General features: G+C 40.7%; 2 protein-coding genes and 1 long non-coding RNA gene across 4 annotated transcripts in view; 1 reads left to right on the forward strand and 2 right to left on the reverse strand.

Moving 5' to 3' along the window:
* Positions 1-706: 706 nt before the first annotated feature.
* Positions 707-13,335, forward strand: LOC131129349 (voltage-dependent calcium channel gamma-1 subunit-like). Its single transcript, XM_058072815.1, has 4 exons — positions 707-1,207; positions 8,792-8,866; positions 11,791-11,937; positions 11,999-13,335. The coding sequence occupies exons 1-4, from the start codon at positions 970-972 to the stop codon at positions 12,229-12,231; spliced, it is 693 nt and encodes a 230-aa protein (XP_057928798.1). The 5' UTR covers positions 707-969; the 3' UTR covers positions 12,232-13,335.
* Positions 4,576-13,473, reverse strand: LOC131129354 (uncharacterized). Its single transcript, XR_009129830.1, has 5 exons — positions 13,403-13,473; positions 11,976-12,257; positions 11,717-11,874; positions 8,786-8,836; positions 4,576-8,285 (listed from the first exon to the last, which is right to left on the reverse strand). It is a non-coding gene; the product is annotated as an uncharacterized LOC131129354 (long non-coding RNA).
* Positions 13,474-13,603: 130 nt separating this feature from the next.
* The window catches only part of helz (helicase with zinc finger), a 30,663-nt gene continuing 23,504 nt past the window's right edge, over positions 13,604-20,762 (reverse strand). For both annotated transcript variants that reach the window (XM_058072790.1, XM_058072801.1), the window contains exons 26-33: positions 19,960-20,147; positions 19,608-19,812; positions 19,410-19,493; positions 18,827-19,330; positions 17,968-18,223; positions 17,189-17,816; positions 16,719-16,986; positions 13,604-16,630 (exon numbers count right to left, since the gene is read on the reverse strand). In XM_058072790.1, coding sequence (XP_057928773.1) covers positions 16,275-16,630; positions 16,719-16,986; positions 17,189-17,816; positions 17,968-18,223; positions 18,827-19,330; positions 19,410-19,493; positions 19,608-19,812; positions 19,960-20,147 — 2,489 coding nt within the window. In that variant the 3' untranslated portion in view covers positions 13,604-16,274. The remainder of the gene's footprint in view (positions 16,631-16,718; positions 16,987-17,188; positions 17,817-17,967; positions 18,224-18,826; positions 19,331-19,409; positions 19,494-19,607; positions 19,813-19,959; positions 20,148-20,762) is intronic.

The raw sequence follows: 20,762 nt of genomic DNA on the forward strand, positions 1-20,762 counted from the left end.
GTTTGTTCAACTTTACCCATCAGACCTGGCATTGCAGGAAATGCTCTTTAAACAGGTGCCATCCTGGTCAACTTCACTCTATATCTGTATGCCATTTGGGAATGTTAAATAATGCCTGTGGAAATTAAGATTTTATGAGGCATTTTATAATTTGTGTCAAATTATTTTGAATGGAACTATCTGTCCACCGTCCTGGAGTATCCAAATGTCAATCAAAAATACAAATCAAAAAGATACGCAGTATGTAGCTAGGAGAATTACATTAAGTGTGGAGTACCCCAGGGGTCACTCCTGAGTCCCAAATTTTTTAACTTGTATACACAATAAAATAATATTTTCTGGATTATTTACATGCCCCGTGATTGGCTGGCGACCAGTCCGGGGTGTACCCTGCCTCTCGCCCGAAGTCACAGCTGGGACAGGCTCCAGCATGAGGATAAGCGGTATAGAAAATGGATGGATGGACTATTTACAGTGCATTTTCTTATTAAATTCACAAGGAGGTCGGGGTTTAGATGGGCACGTATATTCATACATGCTGTGAGTAACAGGATAGGCACACAACTTAACTCACCGGTCAAATTTATAGCACTACAGACACCCACCCCACTTGTCACAACACTGACTACCACTTACAGCCCCCACCGCTGCACCCTTTGCCTGCCATGGCAAACAGTTGGTTTGGTCATCATCTTTCCTGATCAACCTCAACAGCTGTGCCTCTAAACTTGCAGCCCCCCTCAGTCGGAGAGTGGATTGGAGTGAGCAGGAAAAGAAAAAGCATTTGCGAATAGAACGAAGCAGTGTGACTTCACTTGGACGCACAGGCACAGACTCAAACCTCAGAGCAAGACAACCGAGAAGTTTGCTGCGCGTCTTAGGAGGGAACGAGTCACCTCGAACGTGTATTCCTCTGCTAAATATTCATTTTTTATTTTACGCAAGACTAAACACTGAGCAACAGGAAGAATGCATAAGCGCACCAAGATAAATATTGCCATTTTTGTGCTGATGGTGGGAATGGCCTGCATGTTCACTGCAGTGGTGACGGACTACTGGGCTGTGCTCAGCCCTCAGGTGAGGAGGGTCAACGCAACCTGTGAAGCGGCACACTTTGGCCTGTGGAGGCTGTGCAAGAAGCACATCTACATCAGCGCTGAGAACTACCAGGAGAAACATGGATGCGGACCCATCAGCCTGCCGGGAGGTACAGCAACTTCTATGTGAATAACGCAGGTGGCAAATATGGCTAATTTCTTAATGTTGACAAGTTCATTTTTCTAACTTTAGTTCCAACTTTGACCTACATTGGATCGGTTTTTAGCATCTTAGCATCAGGAGGTTGCAAAAGGAAAGAAGGAAGCTGCAATGAACCAGACTAGTCCAAAATAATTACACATTTGGATTCAGTATAGTAATAAGAGAGCAACTACATAAAAGTCAGTGAGTCAAATATCACTAAGACAACTTATGATCGTTCTCAAAATATAAGTGAGTGGCCTCAGTTTATTAAAATGGAAAATAACGACCTTCTGAAGTGATTTAAAGGTGGAAACTGGAGTAGATCATCAACACTTGTACATGTCTATGTGTGTGTGTGTGTGTGTGTGTGTGTGTGTGTGTGTGTGTGTGTGTAGGTTACCGGACTCAACAACTTTCCTGCATTTAGTTCCATCTCTCTGGGATTTTAAACCATTGTTGGACTTTGCAAATGTGCTTTGGTGCCTCAAAGTGACAAATGTCAGAGCTCCCCTTTGGGAAAAACATCTGATCCCCCTGAAAAGGCCTTAGCTGGCAGACTAATGAAGATATTTAGCATTTGCATCAGTGATGACAGAGCAGGTGAAACCGGGAACAACACTAATTGCTGAACTATCCTCGCATTAACTTTAATAAGACAAACGATGTTGAGGTAAAACTCCCAAGGCAATAAGTCTAAACAAAGTATGTAACCAAGGCTAAAACAAAGCTCGTTAAATACAAATGACTTATGGTACAAGCAGTGCTTTGGGGTAGTGTGTGTGTGTGAATGCCAGCTATTGTTGTAACTCACTTAGAAACTACAGTACACTGTACCTAACTGATCTATTACTATATGGAATTATGCAATGTTTTAAAACAAACATCACATTTCAGCTACCATCAGTTGTGTGCATCGACATAACCAAAAATATGCCTTGTTTCAGACTATTTTGTTGAAATATAGTTCATCATCTATTTATTGATTAAATGGAGATTAAAAAAGATCCTTTGTCAGCATGCGGACAAGGCTGCCCATCCTAATACATGCAAGGGCTTAGAGAGCACACCCACAAATGTTACATGTTACAAATGAAGCAAATTCTCTTTAAGGTCCAAATTAATAACCCTGATTTGAGGCGGTTGCCATGCTGGACTCTGTTGTTTACGAACTGCGTAAACCTGCTTGAGCTCAGTCAGCCTTGTGGATCTTCTCCAAGTTCACTTTCTGTATTTGGAGAGGAACGTTATTGTTTATCGCAGTCACAAGTCTTCAGGGAGGTGTCAAACTGCTGTGATAAAAAGCAGGACAAATGCAGTTAGTAAGGCGGTGACATAAGGTCAATATGAGACGCTCATCTGGAAAATATGTCTTGAGTTACTGTGGAGGTCTGAAGCTATTGTTACCATAGGAAATAATGCAAGACATTTTAATCACACCGCCACCATCATACAACGGAATTAACACTATTATATGGGCAATTTATCAGCAAGTGTTAAACTTTAGCCACAGTAAACCATAATACTGTACCTTAACTTTGATAACAAGTTAATCATGAGTTTTACTACTTTGAATGTGACTCTGCTTGCGTAAGGTAGGTTTTAACACCTCATTTGATCCACTTCGCTTCGTCTAAAGACACATACATTATAGTCAAGGCAAAATGATGCAGCTAAAGAAAAAGGGACAAGGAAGGAAGTATGCAAATTTACCTAAATTATAATATAACCATCACCAGAGACATACGTATAACATAAATAAAGACAGTGAAGTCAGCATACCCCCCTAGACAAAAACACATGGTATTTGTATCATGTATTTATATATATATATATATACTTTTAATGATGGTGTGCAAAGTCCACAGCAGGCAGACATTAGAGATACAAATATAGGCCACGCAAATACTCAGCTGTCTTGGATGGCAGCCGTGCATGCCGGGGGGGGGGGGGGTTCGCGCCAAGTCTAACTCTCCTCTTGAGTGACGGCGTCACCTGAAAGACCCCAGACTGAGTTCCAAAGTCTGCAGTCCCACCAAAGCAATGCTGCCTTTACATTTTCACTCAGCCTGCACATCAGCTCAAATTACCCCATACTCAACAGAAGTTGGGGTGCATAATGTAGTTTCAAAGTGAAGTCACTGTTGGTATTTGGAAACCACAGGACATACTATTTTAGGGAGAGGTCCTGGTATGAGAAGGGGGGCATATGTTGGGCTTTTGTGGTGCAGGGGAGGTGTGGCGGGATTTCCTATTTTGAATGTCTGAGCTGCATTATTACCATGTCATTAAATACGTCTTATGGGATCCAGTATAAGAGCTATATCAGAGTCTCCCTTTACAAAGATACACATGCACAATTTGGACTGACATTATCAAAGTGGTATTCGTAGAAATTTGTGTGATTAATTGCAGTGTATCATAGTGAAAGGAATGTGGACCAAGATGCGGATGTAATTACCTCCGCCAAGCATGAAAGAAGTGTGGCGGTTCTGTTTTTACTGGCGTTTGTCCATCCATCCATCCATCAATTTTCAATCACTTATCCTCATGTGGGTCTCGGGGGTATGCTGGAGCTTATCCCAGCTGTCTTCGGGCGAGAGGCAGGGTACACCGTGGACTGGTCGCCAGCCAATCACAGGGCACATATAGACAAACAACCATTCACACTCACATTCATACTTATGGACAATTTGGAGTCACCAATTAACCTAGCATGTTTTTGGAATGTGGGAGGAAACCGGAGTACCTGGAAAAAACTCGTCACAGAGATGCCCGAGCGAATTGAACCTGGGTCTCCTAGCTGTGTGGCTCATCCCCCGTGCAGCCTGCCAGTGTTTGTTTCTGTTCAAAATAACTTTAAAAGTTTTGAATCAATATGAATGAAAATGGAATATGGAAAAATTGATTTTGGGGGTGATCCGAATCACCATCTGGATCCACAATTTTTTTTAAAGAATTCCTTAACATGGGCGGCATGGTGGTCGAGTGGTTACCTCACAGCTAGGAGGACCAGGGTTTGATTCCACCCTCGGCCATCTCTGTGTGGAGTTTGCATGTTCTCCCCGTGCATGCGTGGGTTTTCTCCGGGTACTCCGGTTTCCTCCCACATTCCAAAAACATGCTAGGTTAATTAGCGACTCCAAATTGTCCATAGGTGTGAATGTGAGTGTGAATGGTTGTTTGTCTATATGTGCACTGTGATTGGCTAGCAACCAGTCCATGGTGTACCCCGCCTCTCGCCCGAAGACAGCTGGGATAGGCTCCAGCACTCCCGCAACCCTCGTGAGGAAAAAGCGGTAGAAAATGAATGAATTCCTTAACATTGTGAGATTTTTTTCGGTATTATCTTGTTCAGGTTTCAGCTGGATCCTGAAAAAAACATCACTGAGTTTCGACTGTTGACCACCTTCTAATTCTAATTATTCTTTGATTTTGAGAGTGATGAAACGGCTTTAATTTGACATTTTCATTCCATACTCTTTAAAATCCCACACACTGCATTAATCTCAAGCAGCTTTACTGGAATTCTGCGCTGATCCAGTTGAATAGTGGCAGCTGGTAGGATCAATTTCTTTATGCGTCAACCATGCATTTTTGGCTGCTATTGAATCAGTGCAGGTAAGAGTGGATTTGAGGACTGTTTCATCATAAAAGTGCTCTGCTCGGAGCTCTATGGTGAACCCAATTTGACATTGCTTGTGTTGGCTTCCAGTGACAACAACCATGCTGCAGTGAAACCATGAAGATGAAGCATAGCTCTTGCTGTGGGTACATACAAAAAGACTGTTGTGACATCAAATGTGCTAAAATGCGCCCTCAGACAAACACCACACATACACAGCAGCGTGGCCCATTAAGAACAAAAGTGGCTTTAAAGAGCTTGTCAGCACAGCCTAGAGCACACGACGAACAAACAAGCTGCGGTTTTCCCAGAGTTGACAGACAGACAAATTGTAAGCAGCATCTTTGCGCCTACCAACGTATTTTTATTGAGGCTTTAAACAAGATGTCAACCGGAATGGTACAGACTTCCACCAAGGCTCGTCTAGGCCTGGAGCTTATGTCAGCTGATTTATAATGACGAGTGGACTTGCAAAGATTCCTCACCAGCTGAAAAAGTCAGCTAGGTGACAGACTACACTACTAATGATCCTATTTTACTAAGACTGACAAAATCATTCTGTACTTTTAACCCCTGTTTGTTAGTCAAGGTTTTTGTATATAGTTATTGCTTTGTGTTATGTTATGTTAAAAATCAGATGTGAATTTTGAGTAACTTACAAACTGCAAAACCAAAGTGACATGAAAAAGAAACTTGATCAAGAGTACCAGTAGTTAAATAGCTAAGCACAAATCAGCCTCGCTCCAAACCTCTAATAAATAACTGAGAGGCGCCACTTAGACGCACATCGCAATGCAGATTCCGAGTCAGTGACTGAAGGGCCACTTGGCAATGCCAACATTTTTCATCTTGAAAAAAGTACGTCTCAATGTAGCAAGAGAATATATAGTCTCTGCAATTATGTGACAAGATAAAACAAGAAGAAAGAACGGAGCAGACTGAAGGAAGGATTTGCATTTCCTAACATACTTTATGTGGGTAAACATGTTGAAAAGAAATGCTCCAAGCCATCAATAATTCAAGGTCTGACTGAGAAGTAACGCTATGTCCTCCAAATTGGATGTTGTTGCTAAGTAACAATTTTTTTTCTTAATTCATATGATACCCAGGCCATGTCATCATTCATAAAAGGTATATGAGATTAGATGACTTTTTCACCAGGGTTTCATAAAACCACTTCAAATGACCTTTAAACTTGGGACTTGGTCATCTTCTTCTTTCTCTTTGGGCTTTTCCCTTCAGGGGTCGCCACAGCAAATCAATCTCCATGCAACCCTGTCTTCTGTATCTGTCTCTCTCACACCAACTACCCTCATGTCCTCCTTCACTACATCCATAAACCTCCTCTTTGGTCTTCCTCTACGCCTCCTACCTGGCAGCTCTAAACGCAGCATCCTTCTACCAATATATTCACTATCTCTCCTCTGGACATGTCCCAACCATCTCAGTCTGGCCTCTCTGAATTAATCTCCAAGGCCTTTAACATGTAATGTCCCTTTGATGTACTCATTCCTGATCCTATCCATCCTGGTCACTCCCAATAAGAACCTCAGCATCCTCATCTCCACTACCTCCAGTTCTGGTCCCTGTATTTTTTGTCTGTAGACCAAACAACATGGCTGGTCTCACCTATGTTTTGTATTCCTTTCCTTTCATTTCTGCTGAAACTCTTCTATCACACATCACACTTGACACTTTTCTCCAACCGTTCCATCCTGCCTGCACACGCTTCTTCACCTCCTTTTCACAATCTCCATTGTTCTGAAGTGTTGACCCCAGGTACTTAAAATTATCCACCTTCTGTATCTCTTACATACACTTACAAAAGCATTGAATGGCATTGTTTTTATGTTTGCCAATTTACATGTTCACAAAAAACAAATAAATTAAAAAAAAATCTGAAGTAACATAAATACCTTTATCACAAAAAATCCTGTAAATAGGTGAATACATAATAAAAACATGGAAACGTGACAATTGACATCAACCAATGTAAATAGCCACTGACCGGCACACTGTAACTATACAGTATGTATACATGCCTTATCAAAATTATGTTCAAAATGGCATGAATCCTCATCTATAAAGAGGTTTTCAGTAGAGCTTTCTGAACAGCCTGTTTCCTATTGCTTTTCTTTCTTTGTTGTGTCACCAGCCAGTCTTCCATTTCATTTTAAGTTTTTCCACCAGCATGGGTCCTTTAACTGCAACTGGGAAATAACATGTATATTTCTAAATGCAAGCATTTCAAAGAGGTTTCATACTGAGAGTGTATGTATAGGATTAAGAATGCACATGCAAGTAAAGCATCATGGCATATACTGTACCGCGTCACTGACATGCACTCTATTTCACGTGAGATCACGCAACAGCATCATGTCATGGTGGCTTTGCCGATACATGTGTCAAAGTTCTCACTTAAACTCACAGTTATGTTGGCCTGCAACATTTTCCATTATCAGACATGCTTCTGCTTTCAGAAATATGTGCGTTCTGAAATAAAAGTGTCAGTCAAGCATTCAGCGTGACATAAGTCGAATGAAATTAAAATGTGTAAGCCTAGTTTGCAAATGGCAATGTAAAGTTTTAAGTGATTTATGAGCTATAACAGCTTCAGTGCTTCTGGAAAGACTTTTGGTTGAGATGCTGGAGTGTCTGTGGGAATCTCTGTCCATTAGTTAAGTCGGGGTCACTGATGTTAGACCTGATGGAGACCCCCTCTGTTTTAGTTCATAACAAAAGGTGTCTGATAAGGTAAAAAGGTAAGGTAAAAGTAGAGGTAAAGCATGCAAAATGGACCTTGCAGTGATCACCATCCAAAATGTAAAACAATAAGATTTATTCCTGGTTGGTTTTATACATATATGCCCTCAGACATGTGTCCTTTATGGCACATATGCACCCTCCAAGTGTCAAACTGTAAACCTTTTGAGAGTCTAGTGTGTAGTTATTGATAGGCTTACACATTGGCACTGTATGACTGTTTGACAGGTGGAGTACAAGTTATATACGGTACAGTTACATTATGCGGAGCAAAGTTAGACTCGAGAGCTGTGAAGATTTAGAGGTTCAATCACTTCACTCAACAACTGTTTGCATTGCTCGTAACACGCAAAGGACAATAAATACTGGATCTTTCGAGATACTCACTGAAGTGTTAATATGTCTACAGTACATTCTTTGAGTGGCTGTTTGCATTAGTCGGTAATAAATCACAGTGGAACCTTAGAACAATGGGACTATTGGTGGTGGACCCAATTTAGTATTAAGCCATCTGTGTCAATGAAACATTCTAATCACATTTAACTTAACTGTCACACAAGTGTAATGTCTAATCTGCTACTTTAACACTGATAATGATACTTACGTGTACTTACTGTGTAGTCTTTTTTTGCCATTCGGAGTCGAGGTGGCTTTTTTTCTGCAAACATATGAAATAAACATGCAGAGAATGAATGAATGACACTTGCAGAACTGAGCAGTTGTTGTGTACAAATATAACCCATCTTTTCCACCCGCCGTGCACACCCAGGGATCAAATCACAGGAGCACTAGCCATCCAACAAAATGCCCAATATCTAGCACGTAGTAAAGATACCAGTGTACGTTGACACAGCTCCACCAACTGTCATAAGTTACATAAACCCCTCCAATCTGTGTGTGATTTTAGAAGGATATTTTCTTCTGTGAAAATGTTGCTTGAAAGTGTAGAAGCAAAAGGGCATTCCACTGTTAAATGCAAAGCGTGCCACACTATAAAAAGCCAGTTGTTCACGATCCACCATGTGCCAAATGGCAGCTGCCGATTTACAACATACACACTGAGATGCTAAAACCGTCTGTCAGTGTTCATTTCTACTGTTGCATCAACATAAATTCACCACTTCATGACAGAACTAACTTTTATTTCTTCCCCCTTACCTTCAGATGAAAACTGCACTTACTTCGGCCACTTCACTCCAGGACAGGATACTGAGATATTTGAACACAAAACACAGAAAGGTGAGTTTCTTATTCTCTGGTTGCTACTATCAATATGTGAATTGCAACATCATTTGCATTCACGCCCCCACATCCGAAGATGCTGTTGCAGGCGTTCATCAGTAAGCCCCTCCACCTCCCAACTATACCATCCTACAACACTCACATACAGTATATCTCAGCACCCCCTACTCCCTTCAGTGAATATAAAATGCAAGTTTTCTCGAGTGATTGCATCAGTTGTTTTATTCACTCTTGCCTGCGCACTGTGTGAGTCCACCATCATGATGTATATGGTTGAATGAGCACACTATGTGTACAGTGTGTACTATACAGTACATGTCACCGAGGCATCCATACAGTTGGGGGAATATATACATAACACAAAGTCTAATAAAAAGCTTGAGGATTGTATCAATGTAGCTACAATGCTATAAGGAGCTTCCCTGTGGGCATTAAAATTTGTTTCATGGTTGAATATCGCCTATTCATCAAAATATTACATCTAAGCATAAAATGGACTAAAATACAAATATGTACCATTCAAAGCTGCAGATGAAATGAAGAATTCTAAACTAGTCTAAACTGGTGACAGTGAGACACACAGTTACAAGATGTGATAACCGGAACAACAGGCTTTTATTTCGGGTTTGAATCTCACAACAGGCACAATAATCCACCCCTCACTCAGGTCCCCCAGGGAGCATATTTATAGTAACAAGTCTTATTTATAGTAAAGGTTTTTTTTTTTTTTACTCCTATTTTGTCTACTACAGTCGGTAAAACAAGTGGAAAGTTGACTATAGGGGTGTTATTTTGTGTCTCTAATATTAAAAACCACATTTTTTAATATTACCTATTATATTACCTATTATCTGTGCTCTATGAAAATGCTCCATTTATAAATAAGGAATTTTACTTTGCGTAAATATTAAGAAGGCAACGATTAGCATGGACGTTCTACTTTGTTACATGTAAACCAAACTTCAGCCCAGGGGGCACATGCGGCCCACTAAGTTTTTTTAACTTTGAACATACAAACTGGCAACATGACTTGCAAGTCGGATGTCTTATTTAGTAAAAAAAAAAAAAATCTGTAAAATTTAATTACAGTTTGATGTGGTGTGATGTTTAAAGTGCTCATGAGACATGAGAACATACAACTGATAGTATAACACTTTTACAGATAAAATTTGACGAATAATTCAAGGAGAATTACAAACATAAAATAGTGTGTGTGTGTGTTTTCAATAAATGTTCTGGCCCGCCCGACAATTTTGTTAACTCAATGCAGCCCACGAGTCAAAATATTTGCCCACCCCTGATGTAAACTAAGCAAACCTTTACATGTAATCCATCCATTCATTCATTCATTAATTTATTCATTTTCTATATTATGTTAAGAGTCCTGTCGAGATGGCGCCTCCCCCCAACTGAGTATAACATGTAATCAATTTGTATACATGAAATATCGTGCAAACATGCACATTAATCTTTATTATCGATCACATATTTGCTCATAGTTAAAGCAAAATAACCCCACCTTGGTCTGATCTCATCCAATGATATCCCAGACTACTAGCAAGAGGCGGGGTACCAGTACCTGGTCACCAGTCAATAATAGGGTACATATAGACAAACAACCATTCCCACTCAAGGGGAGCACTGCACATGCATTGGACACCCTAAATTAGCCATAGGTGGGAATGTGAGCGTGAATGGTTTATATCATTCATTTATATCTCTAGTGTCTAAGTGGTGATCAGTCCAAGTTTTAGCCCAACTTTTGCACAAAGCCAGCCGGCAAAGACTCCAGCTCACTCGTGACCTTAATGAGGACAAGCCGTATAGATAATGCATGGATGGATGAAAATGTTTTGTTGATTCTTCGAAGCCACGTTTGCTTGTAGTGTTGATAAAGTTTGGGTTTTAGCTCTGCAAAAGCAACGTGGTGAGCATACAGTCAGCCTGAAGGTGAAGGCTCGTTCCTTTCCTAAAGGACTGGCTTTCCCGCCGGCATGGTTCATCCATACAGGCCACAGATCAAACATCTTGAAAGTCATCTCACTGTACTGGGAGAGAAAAGAATAACAAGCCAAAGGCTGTTCACGCTGCTCAGACAAACTTGCCTGCAAACATTAACACAGATTCCATCCTGAGCTTCCCTACTGAGTTCCAATAAGCCAACATCATGTGTTAACCGAAACACTGACAAGGATGCAGTCCACAGAACATAAAACCAATTAGGAGAGGATAAAACTATGCCAAGAAAGTATTACTTGGCCTCAAGCAATTAAAAACTGGATAATTGGATGTTCTTCCCAATTATGAAAAAGCTACACTGGGATATTTCAACCACAGCATAATATAGTTTGTTAAAAGGTTCAGATACATACATATATGCAGGACATATACTATGTGTTATATTACAGCATGTGAATTGCTTTCTAATTAGCTCTTACTTGTTAAGCATTTGTTCCTATTGAATGCAGAGCTTGTGAATTGTCCCCAGTAGACTTTAACTGTAAATGTTGATCCCACAATGGACTCATTATTTAATTGTGGTATCCTGTTGGTCATTCAATAGCGACAATATGCTGTAACTAAATCTGCCAAGTAGGGATGGGTGCTAAAACTGTGTATTGTTATAGCACCAGACCAAAAAACTAAGCTATTAGTGCCTTGTTGCAGTGCTAAACTAATGCAGTCTCAATCGCCAACAGGTGGTTGAAGGTGATATTGTGCAAGCAACATCTTGGAAGTGATGCAACATCTCCACAATGACACATACAGGTCTTGTTGAGGCAATACCTTTAGGAATAAGTGCTGCAAAAAACAAAACAAAACAAAGAAAAAGCAAAACATTGTTACCATTATGTATGGTAACAAGTGAAGTGACCCTTGGGTGTAGAATCACCAGATGTCCCTCTCATTTCTCATTCCAGAGTACAACATCTCTGCTGCAGCCATCTCCATCTTCAGTTTGGTCTTCATGATCTTGGGATGCCTGTGTTTGATTGGCTCGTACACTGGCAAGGGCAAAGGAAGACAATATCTACTCAAACCTTCAGGAATGTTCTTCGCATTTTCAGGTAAGTTCAAAATATTAAATCATTTCATCTCCACCTACAGTTTGACTGATCTTTCTCGTAGGTCTGTGTTCATTCATCTCACTGGAAGTGATGCGTCAGTCAGTCAAACGCATGATCGAGAGCGAGGACACCATCTGGATGCAGTACTACTACAGCTGGTCCTTCGCCTGTGCCTGCGTCGGTTTCATCCTCCTCTTTCTCACCGGCATCGCCCTTCTCATCCTCTCCATGCCACAAATGCCCAGGAACCCATGGGAGACTTGCATGGATGCCGAGCCAGAGCAAGTAGAGTGAAAAGTGGAAGGATTCAGTATGAGGAGCTGTCCAAAGAGAGGGAGGTTGGCTTGGAAGGACCATGGCCATGATGGGAATTTACCTCTCAACCGTTAAACAACTTGAATGTAGGTCTTTTGTAGATGTTTCTAAATTATTTACAATAAATGAAAAGTACAATCTCATCTATTAAACCTTTTGATGATGGAGATGAGTCCCTCGTTCACAAGGAGACAGGCTGGATTTATATTGCAATTGTAAACGCACTGGGTACAATATTAGGTACACCCGCACAATTTAATTCCATATAGATATATAAACACAAAGTCTGGATTGGAATATACTCTTTGGTGAGGATGCAGCAGTTCTACACAATCATAAACATATTGTTATGGTTTCTACAAATAAGTTGAGTCAATCACTACTGAGTATTATCTTTGCAAAGTATTTTTTATACAGCCTTTGTATTGGATTATATATCGATAGGCCTACTCCCATATTATAACATTATGAATGTGGCTGCATCTGGTTTGATGACAATTCTGCCATTTTTAATGTGCATGTGGTCTGCTGCCTTATGTATGATACCTTGTACATATTTTAGTATTTAGTATATTTTCATTTTTGTTTTTGCAGGACTACTCAAGTAAACATTCAACTGCACAAAAAACGATTATACTTCAGAAACCAAGATAAAAATGGGCTCTAAGTTTTAGATTAGTTGAGTTTACTGTAATTATTTAACAATGACAAATCAAATTGTCTACACCTTAAAATTGGTATTGATACATATATATATATATATTTTATCTTCATGCTGTTAAGCTGCAGCTGTTTAATTGCAATCTGTGGTATATTTCCCCCCCTTTTAGCCCTCCAAAAAACATTTCTGATAAATACCACTATGATACTATATTTTTAAAAACGTTGACATACATTCTTTTCATTGGACAGTGACCATGTGAGAAACAGATACAATGATTGGCTGGTTATTTTTTATATATAGGTACTTATTGGTGGCTTTGTCTGGATTGAATTGTTTTATATTGTTCTATGATTAAAGCATGTGATTTGATTTTAGAATGCCCTATATCCTGTGTGTGTAACTTTTTCATGAAAAATAAACGTTTGGGAAAACTTGGTGTTAAAAAACAACAATATTAATTACTGTGTGCTGTTCAGAGAAACATACCAAATCTTTTTCTTCAACCTTCAATTCAGTTAGGTCAGAGGTGTCCGAAACATTGTCAGCTCAGGAGATGATACTGAAAAAAAAAAACATCAATGGAAAAGAGAATTCAAACTAGTTGCAATCAAAACACTTTCAATCAAACAAGTTTCAATAAAAACACTTTAATAGATAAACAAATAGCAAAGAAAATAACCTTTAAAACACAGTCTAAATCCTTTATTACCACCATCAATTGAAATGGATAAGAGTAAAACAGATCTATTCAGTACTTTGTGCCCCCAGTGGGCTGTCTGGGGTGGGGCGGGGCTAACAGGTGTGTCAGTACAGACTTACTGCAGGGAAGAACACAGGAGAGTAAAAGGATGACAAAAACAAATGGACACACTGATTTCTACTGGCTGGGCCAAATGTTGCTCCCCAGTGTGTCACAACGCTCAAGTTTTGCGTTCTTCAAAAAGGCGGCCAAATCTCACATCAATGGGGCCCGTTAAAAGGGGTGGCCAAGCAAAATTCATTTGTTCAACTGATATTTAAAGAGATGGGGACCAGGGAAATGACAAACTAAATAAAAGAAAAAAAATCCCTTTAATAGTCTTTGGCTCAATGTCTTCCGCCTGAAATATTAATATTGCACAAGTTTAGCCAAGGAGCGTTTACGAGGCTTCATCAGACACACTATAGGGAGCAACCTCAGCTTTAGCCCTGCTTGGATAACACACAAACATACATGACCGTTACACTGTTGAATGACATGTTAGCAAAACAGAATAGCTGGTTTATAGTGTCACATCATACACAACGACTACACCAAGAATTTTTGACTGCGTAAGAGTTGAATAAAAGCATGTTTTTTTTCCCCACCAAAAATTGATACAAAATAAAAACGGGAATGAAAAAAAACAAACCAAAATGAACATGCAATAAAAAGAATATATGTTGATTGTAGTATTATCGTTGTGATGTGGCACAAAAGTTGAACAGCAACGTTAAGTATTGTACAGTGAAAAAAAAAAGAGTTGAGCAACAAAACTTGTCATCAGCCATCATGAACAAAAACATCTAAAAACTACCAACTGGGTTCGCGTCTATTTATTTTTTTTGTAAGACTACATTTTTTTTGTGAATTTGCATAATTCAAAAGGACATACCTCTGAACAGCATCTACAAAAATTGAGGCGGTTACCAAATTTAGGGTCTGTAAATACCTAAAAAAATGCATATTTACAAGTATGTTGATCAGCGCGATACTGTTAACTGACAACAAAAAAATCTGGACCTCTGATCACAATGTCAATGAAACCACAAGTTAGAGGAGATAAGCAGGTCACTTTTCACATTCTAAGAAGTTTTGACTGCTGTATGAAAATCATGGCACCGTAGGATGTCATCACTAGTTTGGGCCAAGCAGGGCAGTGGAGATAAAAGCAGTACTAACTGCGACAGGAGTGATCCTTAAAACAAACTGGTGGCATCTTATTTTCTTTCATCATATGTAGACTGTTTTCAAGCAGCAGTGAAGTTCATAAAACTGCATGGTTTTCAAAAGGAAAGTGAAAATCAGGCGGGGGTATTACAATATAAAACCAAATTAAATACAAATAATAATTTGACAAAAAAAAAGATCGACTGCATTTCTAAACTAATTTCAACAGAATGAAAAGCATTGTAAAGTCTGATTAATGCATTACTTTAATAATCTTGTAAGAATGGACCTTTTCTATCACCACAAGGATTATTCACATTGACAGATTGTCTTATAGGGAAAGCAATCAGGAGCAGCCAATCACCAACAGTGTGTGCTACAGTCAGATCTTCATTAAAGCCACAAATGTGTCACTCTTTCTTTGCAAATTCTTAAGGTTTGTCTGTCTCCTCCAAATAAAAACTGTGTGTTTATCTGGCAGTGTTTCCCCACAATGACTCACAATGCCACACCATCACACTCTCTTCACTTTCACGAACCATCACGATGCTGTCACCTTCCAAAAAAAACCACAACTCTTGTCCTGCTGACTGCACATGCCATATCCTTTTAGAAGAGGTCATAATACAGATTAAAAAGTGACCACAAAAGGAGAAGTTTGTGGGTATTATTACAGAAAATTTAAGTGGTTAATTAAAAAAAAACAAAATAAACCACTATCTATATTGTAGATGAATTAAGAGATCCAAAAGCTTATAATGAAGAGGGAAACTATTCATACATGTACTTAAACAACCCAATTAGGGTTAATGGGCTGTCCAGCGTGTCCAACATGTTTAAAAACATAAGGGTTTACAATAATTTAAGGAATTGTCTGTGGCATACAATTCAGTCTTTATTTTCTTTATATGTACAGATTAGAGGAAACTACTTCTATACACTTCTCCATGTAGATTTTTTGTCAGCTGACCACTTAGCTTTTGGCCATTACCACAACTATAGTCATATGAAAATTCAGACATTGAAAATGATCTTGACAGAAATGTCAACACGTGTGTTTAGTAACCAGCAAAACCAACTTCAATCTGGGAGTAAAAATGCAAGGAAGCTAAGTGGCCAACCAAATATCTTAAATGTTTTAATAAGCTTTTTTTAAGCATTACGTACATATACAAGTGTAGATAATATAAGTATATATGTTCATATATACATAATGACTATGTATATATACCAGTAATGCATTCATTATATATACTTATTTTCTTCACAGATATGTGAAACAGGAGATAACTGTTACAAATAAAAGGTTTAAAATGGAAAAAAATGCAAAAAACCTACTGATAGAAACTTTGCACTATATTTTTTTTGTATTTTTCGAAGGATTTTTCTTTTTTTTTTCAATGCGTTTTATATTTTAGGGTGTTATATATTATGTGGTAGGGATGACACTCATTTGAAGTAAGAATAGTAGCCATTGCTACCATCTGAACTTCCTATACTGAGCTCCTGCAGGAGCGAGAGTGGGTCGCTGTTCTTTTTGGCCTGCTCTGGGCGAATGGCTCGAGGTTTGGGCGGAGCACGTAGAGCACTGGCATAGGACATAGTGGGTGCTTTGTTTAAATTCGGAGCTGCTTGAATGGGCTCTGGGGCAGCCTGCTGTGGCTGCTGCTTGCTATTATTGGGCATGAGGGGAGGGAACTGTCCGGCGTGCTGAAGGGAGTTGAGTGCATGTGGGTGTGGCTGCTGTGGTGCTGTAGATTCCACCTTCACCTGCTGCTCCTCTATCTGACGCAGAGCCTTGGAAGCTGCCAATCACAGAATGAGAAAACACAAACAGATGAAGAAAACACTTGGGGACACAAGTACATCCCATACAACTCTGGCTTGGCCTACCTAAAAGGTCACGATGATGAATGAGGGTCCCCCCTCCATTACATGGAATGTTCTGGAAGTGACTGGGACCACCACCGTTACTGGGCCAGAGCTCATGTGAGGGGTAACTATAGCGAGCATGCGGGTGCTGCTGCTGCATGTGAGGATGAGGGGGTTCCTGGGACAGCTGGGATGTTGCATTGTGGGCATTGGCAGGGGAGGATTCATCTGGATAGCTGGAGGAAATGCGACGCTGATAGAGGGGCCGACCTGGCCCTCTGGGTTCATACTGTACAGACGATTAAAAGATGGAGAAAGAAGAGCCAGATGTAAAGCCAGCCAAAGAGGAGATTTAATATAATGTGAATAAACGCAGACTTAACAAGCATACAACCCCAGCCATTATGGTTGGAGGTGTGCAGAACAGCACTATAACATACTGACACATACTTGGAATAAAGCAGGAATTCAGTAAAATGAGTGACACCTACCTCATCTACACTGTGCAGAGCAGTGGTTGCAGATGTTCTAGGTGACAATGAGTGGTAGGACCCCTGGTCTTGACCTTGATTCTGCTGAGGCTGAGGCTGAGGCTGCTGCTGCTGCTGCTGCTGGTGCTGGTGAAGCTGCATCAAATGGACCTGCTCCTGCCTGCTGGGCTGCGCCATGATGGGCAGTCCGTATGGAAGGCCATGGCCCTGGCTGTTTAACAGGTGGTTCTGTTGAGGTGGGCTCACAGATGCACCTCCACCCTGAGACCACTGGGCCTCCTGCAGAAGATATTTGACCTGGGATGGAGGGGGGCTTGCAGGGTGAGCTGGTGTCTGATGTGGGTAGCAACTGCTACTATAAAGGGGATTTCCAACAGGGTGCTGTGGCAGAGCTGCATTGTTGACAAGGTTGTTGTTAAGATGATCTCGACTGCTTTCGTGGGCGTACGGTCCAGATGGAAACGGACCGGCATGATTTGAAGTGGCAGCTAAAGGAGATGAGGGGTCACCAGAGGCACGGGTCTGTCGATACTGAAGGAGGCGAGATTGGGGAGGTGGTTGAATTTCACTTGCTTCCCTTGCTTCAGGCTGCTCCTGTAAAGGGATCTCTCTCAGGAGGCCTGTGTACCTGGCAAGTCAAAGTATGTTTCCATGTGACCTTCATATGATTACCAGCAAGAAAAACAGACATGAAAAGGCTAAAAGGAGATCAAACCAACATTGCTCATGCAGTTCTTTTGAAATTTAACAATACAAAACATTATTGTCTTTGATCTAACCTGTTGAAAGGTGGACCAGTGGAAGCAACAGAACCAGCTTCATCCTCCACATTGGCACTGAGACCCCAACTAGTTGCACGTAGCAGCTGATGGGAAAAGCGAGTCATGCCCGGCTGAGCAAGGTGAGGAATTTGCTGGGGCAGAGGGAAGGCGACCCCGCCCTGTAGGAAAGGGCCTGCTGGTTCACTCCACTGACCGAGCCTGGCAGCCTGCTGCTGTTGGTTCAGGACCTCTAGAGCCAAGGGGCCCCGAAGGTCTAAAAACCCAACCATGACATTAGTTCTTTGCAACTTTACAATAAAAATGTAACAAATACTTTGAATAAATTGGTGACCATAACAAATAGTAGTAGTTCTAATAAAAAACGTAACATTCCATAAATTCCACACTAATAATTTAATCTCTGATCCCATGCCCCAATTAATAGCTAGGTTGGTCAGCCAAATTGTATACCACACCGCAAATAAATGCTTTAGCCCTCAAAAAATAATTCCAGGTAATACCACTAGGTGCAATTACCTTTACGATGAGCAGTAGACATAATTACGCATATACATACATGACAACTGCAAAGCTGTTAAGTGCAAAAAAATCACAACATTTTTGAGTCACACTAACATACGATCTTATTTCTACATGTTAAAATGTTAAATTTTAATGTATTAAAAAAAACAAGTTCTAAACCCCGCCTGTCGCCTAGTCAGTTGGGCTAGGCTGCGGTATAGAAATGAATCGATGGAACTTGGAAAGTGCTGGCTGTCATGCTAACAACAAATATTTCATATAAATATGTACATAATTGTAAGAGGAAGATGAAATTGCTTCAATATGAGGCAATTTCCCTTCCCCAACAACTCACCAAGACCATCTCCCAGAATTCCATCTTGTCCATCCTCCCCAAAACTGTTGACTCTGTTGTTGTGCCGTGATAGATTTGGGTGATGTCCGCCTGCGTGACCCATTGGAGTCCTGATGGCGTTACCCATTTCTTCTACTCCTGCAGACTCTGGCCCATCCGAAGTGGGGGACTGGATAGCCCTATGAGGGGCAATGTGACCACTAAAGAAGGATGCATTGTGGCCTCCACCTGGGAAGGCAGGGCTGAGCTGTTGATTCTGCTGGACCATCCCTGGATGTTGAGGCTGGTTGACCCGATAAGGTAGCCTTGAGACCGGACACTGTTGAGGGAGCGCTCTTCCGTTGACAGGATGAGGGGGGAACGCTGGGTTGGGTGGTGCCAAGTGGTAGTTGAGGGCTCTCTGGGCGGCTGATGGGTCTTTTCTGTGGAGCAGTGCATTGGGGAAACCAGCGAGCCCATCAGTCTGTGATTCCAGACTTCGACTTTGACCTGTGTCAAAATCCCCCTGTAAAAACAATACACAGAACACAAGTTAAAAATAATGTGGTGTGCTTTCTGTATGCATTCATGTATCAAATACATTCCTGTTTGTCCTTCATTTCTGTGTTTTTTCTCTCTGTGGTCTGAAGACAGCTTGGCTCTGACTTGGGACATCCTTCTAATTTGCCTATATAAAAGTGCATAAAACATGTGCAGTTATCTTTCTGTTTGATGCCAAGTATTTGCACCCTTTCTGTAAATGGGGTTGTTATTTGCAGTAGAAATGAAAATCAAATCATGCCATTTCTGATTGCATCTGATTGTAGATCTATGTCGGGGCTTGGTTGACCCACTCCAAGAGGAGATGGTTGTGCCACTCCACTGCAAGGAATTGGGGAGCCTCGATTCTGTGCCTGCAATAGGTTGAAGTTGTATGCCATAGCTGCCTGGTGGCTCATGATACGTGGGTCAACAGCAAAGCGGTTCTGATAACCTGGCCAAGGCAACTACAAAAAACAAAAATCAGAGAGGTCAGTAATGATCAATAGATTGTGGTATGAAAGCAACTACTGTATAACAATTATGTACATTTGGTTAGGCTTTCATAGTTGATCACTATGTTTCCTGTGTATATTTAGAAGCAGAAAACTTACAGGCAGCGGCATGGGCATGACCATGTTTCCACCATATACTGCCGGAACGTAAAGGATGCTGGCGCCTGTGTGAGGGTCGATCCTTTGAACAGGACTGGGCGACTTGCCCATGCCAGCTGGGGTGCCACCCACAGGCGGTGTAAATGCCTGGATTGGGTTTCCCATTAGAACAGCTGGACTGGGCTGGACTGAAATGAGAAATAAAAAACTATTTCTTACTTTGGGATTAAATTTTCCAACAGATTTAACTGCATGTCTGGTATTTCTCACTTTTTAATATATACGTACATGCATGAAAGTAAGTATTGCAGAGGTTTTTGTGAACATTAATGTTTGTTTGATGCAGTATAAAGTATGATGTAAAACATGTGCAATGATCTGATGGTCCATGCACAGCCTGATTGTTTACAATATGAATGTGAATTCACAATGTAGGAACACAAGATGTCAGCCTTTTGCTGAATGTTCGTACACTTTTTCCTGGTCTGCTTGTTTGGTACCCAACATGGTTTGGATAATAGCATTCACACAATATCACAGTAATCACACATTAATTGCAACTGAACCAAGCCTGAGAGTAAAACTGCATACTCATGAATGCTGCTTTCTTGTAGGCGTAAGTGTAGCGTAAATCTGCTGTTAGGATCAGCTGACTGTTTTCACTTCCTATCCATGACTCCTAACTGTCCTGTACTATAGGCTGCATTGCTATGTTTGCCTCAGGTCTTTAAGCTTCCGTCTGGGCCACTGTATCAAGACTAGATATCAAACTGTGTGTGGAAAAACACACAGCACACACAAGC

This window comes from Doryrhamphus excisus, chromosome 1 (genome assembly GCF_030265055.1).
Source record: "Doryrhamphus excisus isolate RoL2022-K1 chromosome 1, RoL_Dexc_1.0, whole genome shotgun sequence".
Taxonomy (NCBI): Eukaryota; Metazoa; Chordata; class Actinopteri; order Syngnathiformes; family Syngnathidae; genus Doryrhamphus; species Doryrhamphus excisus.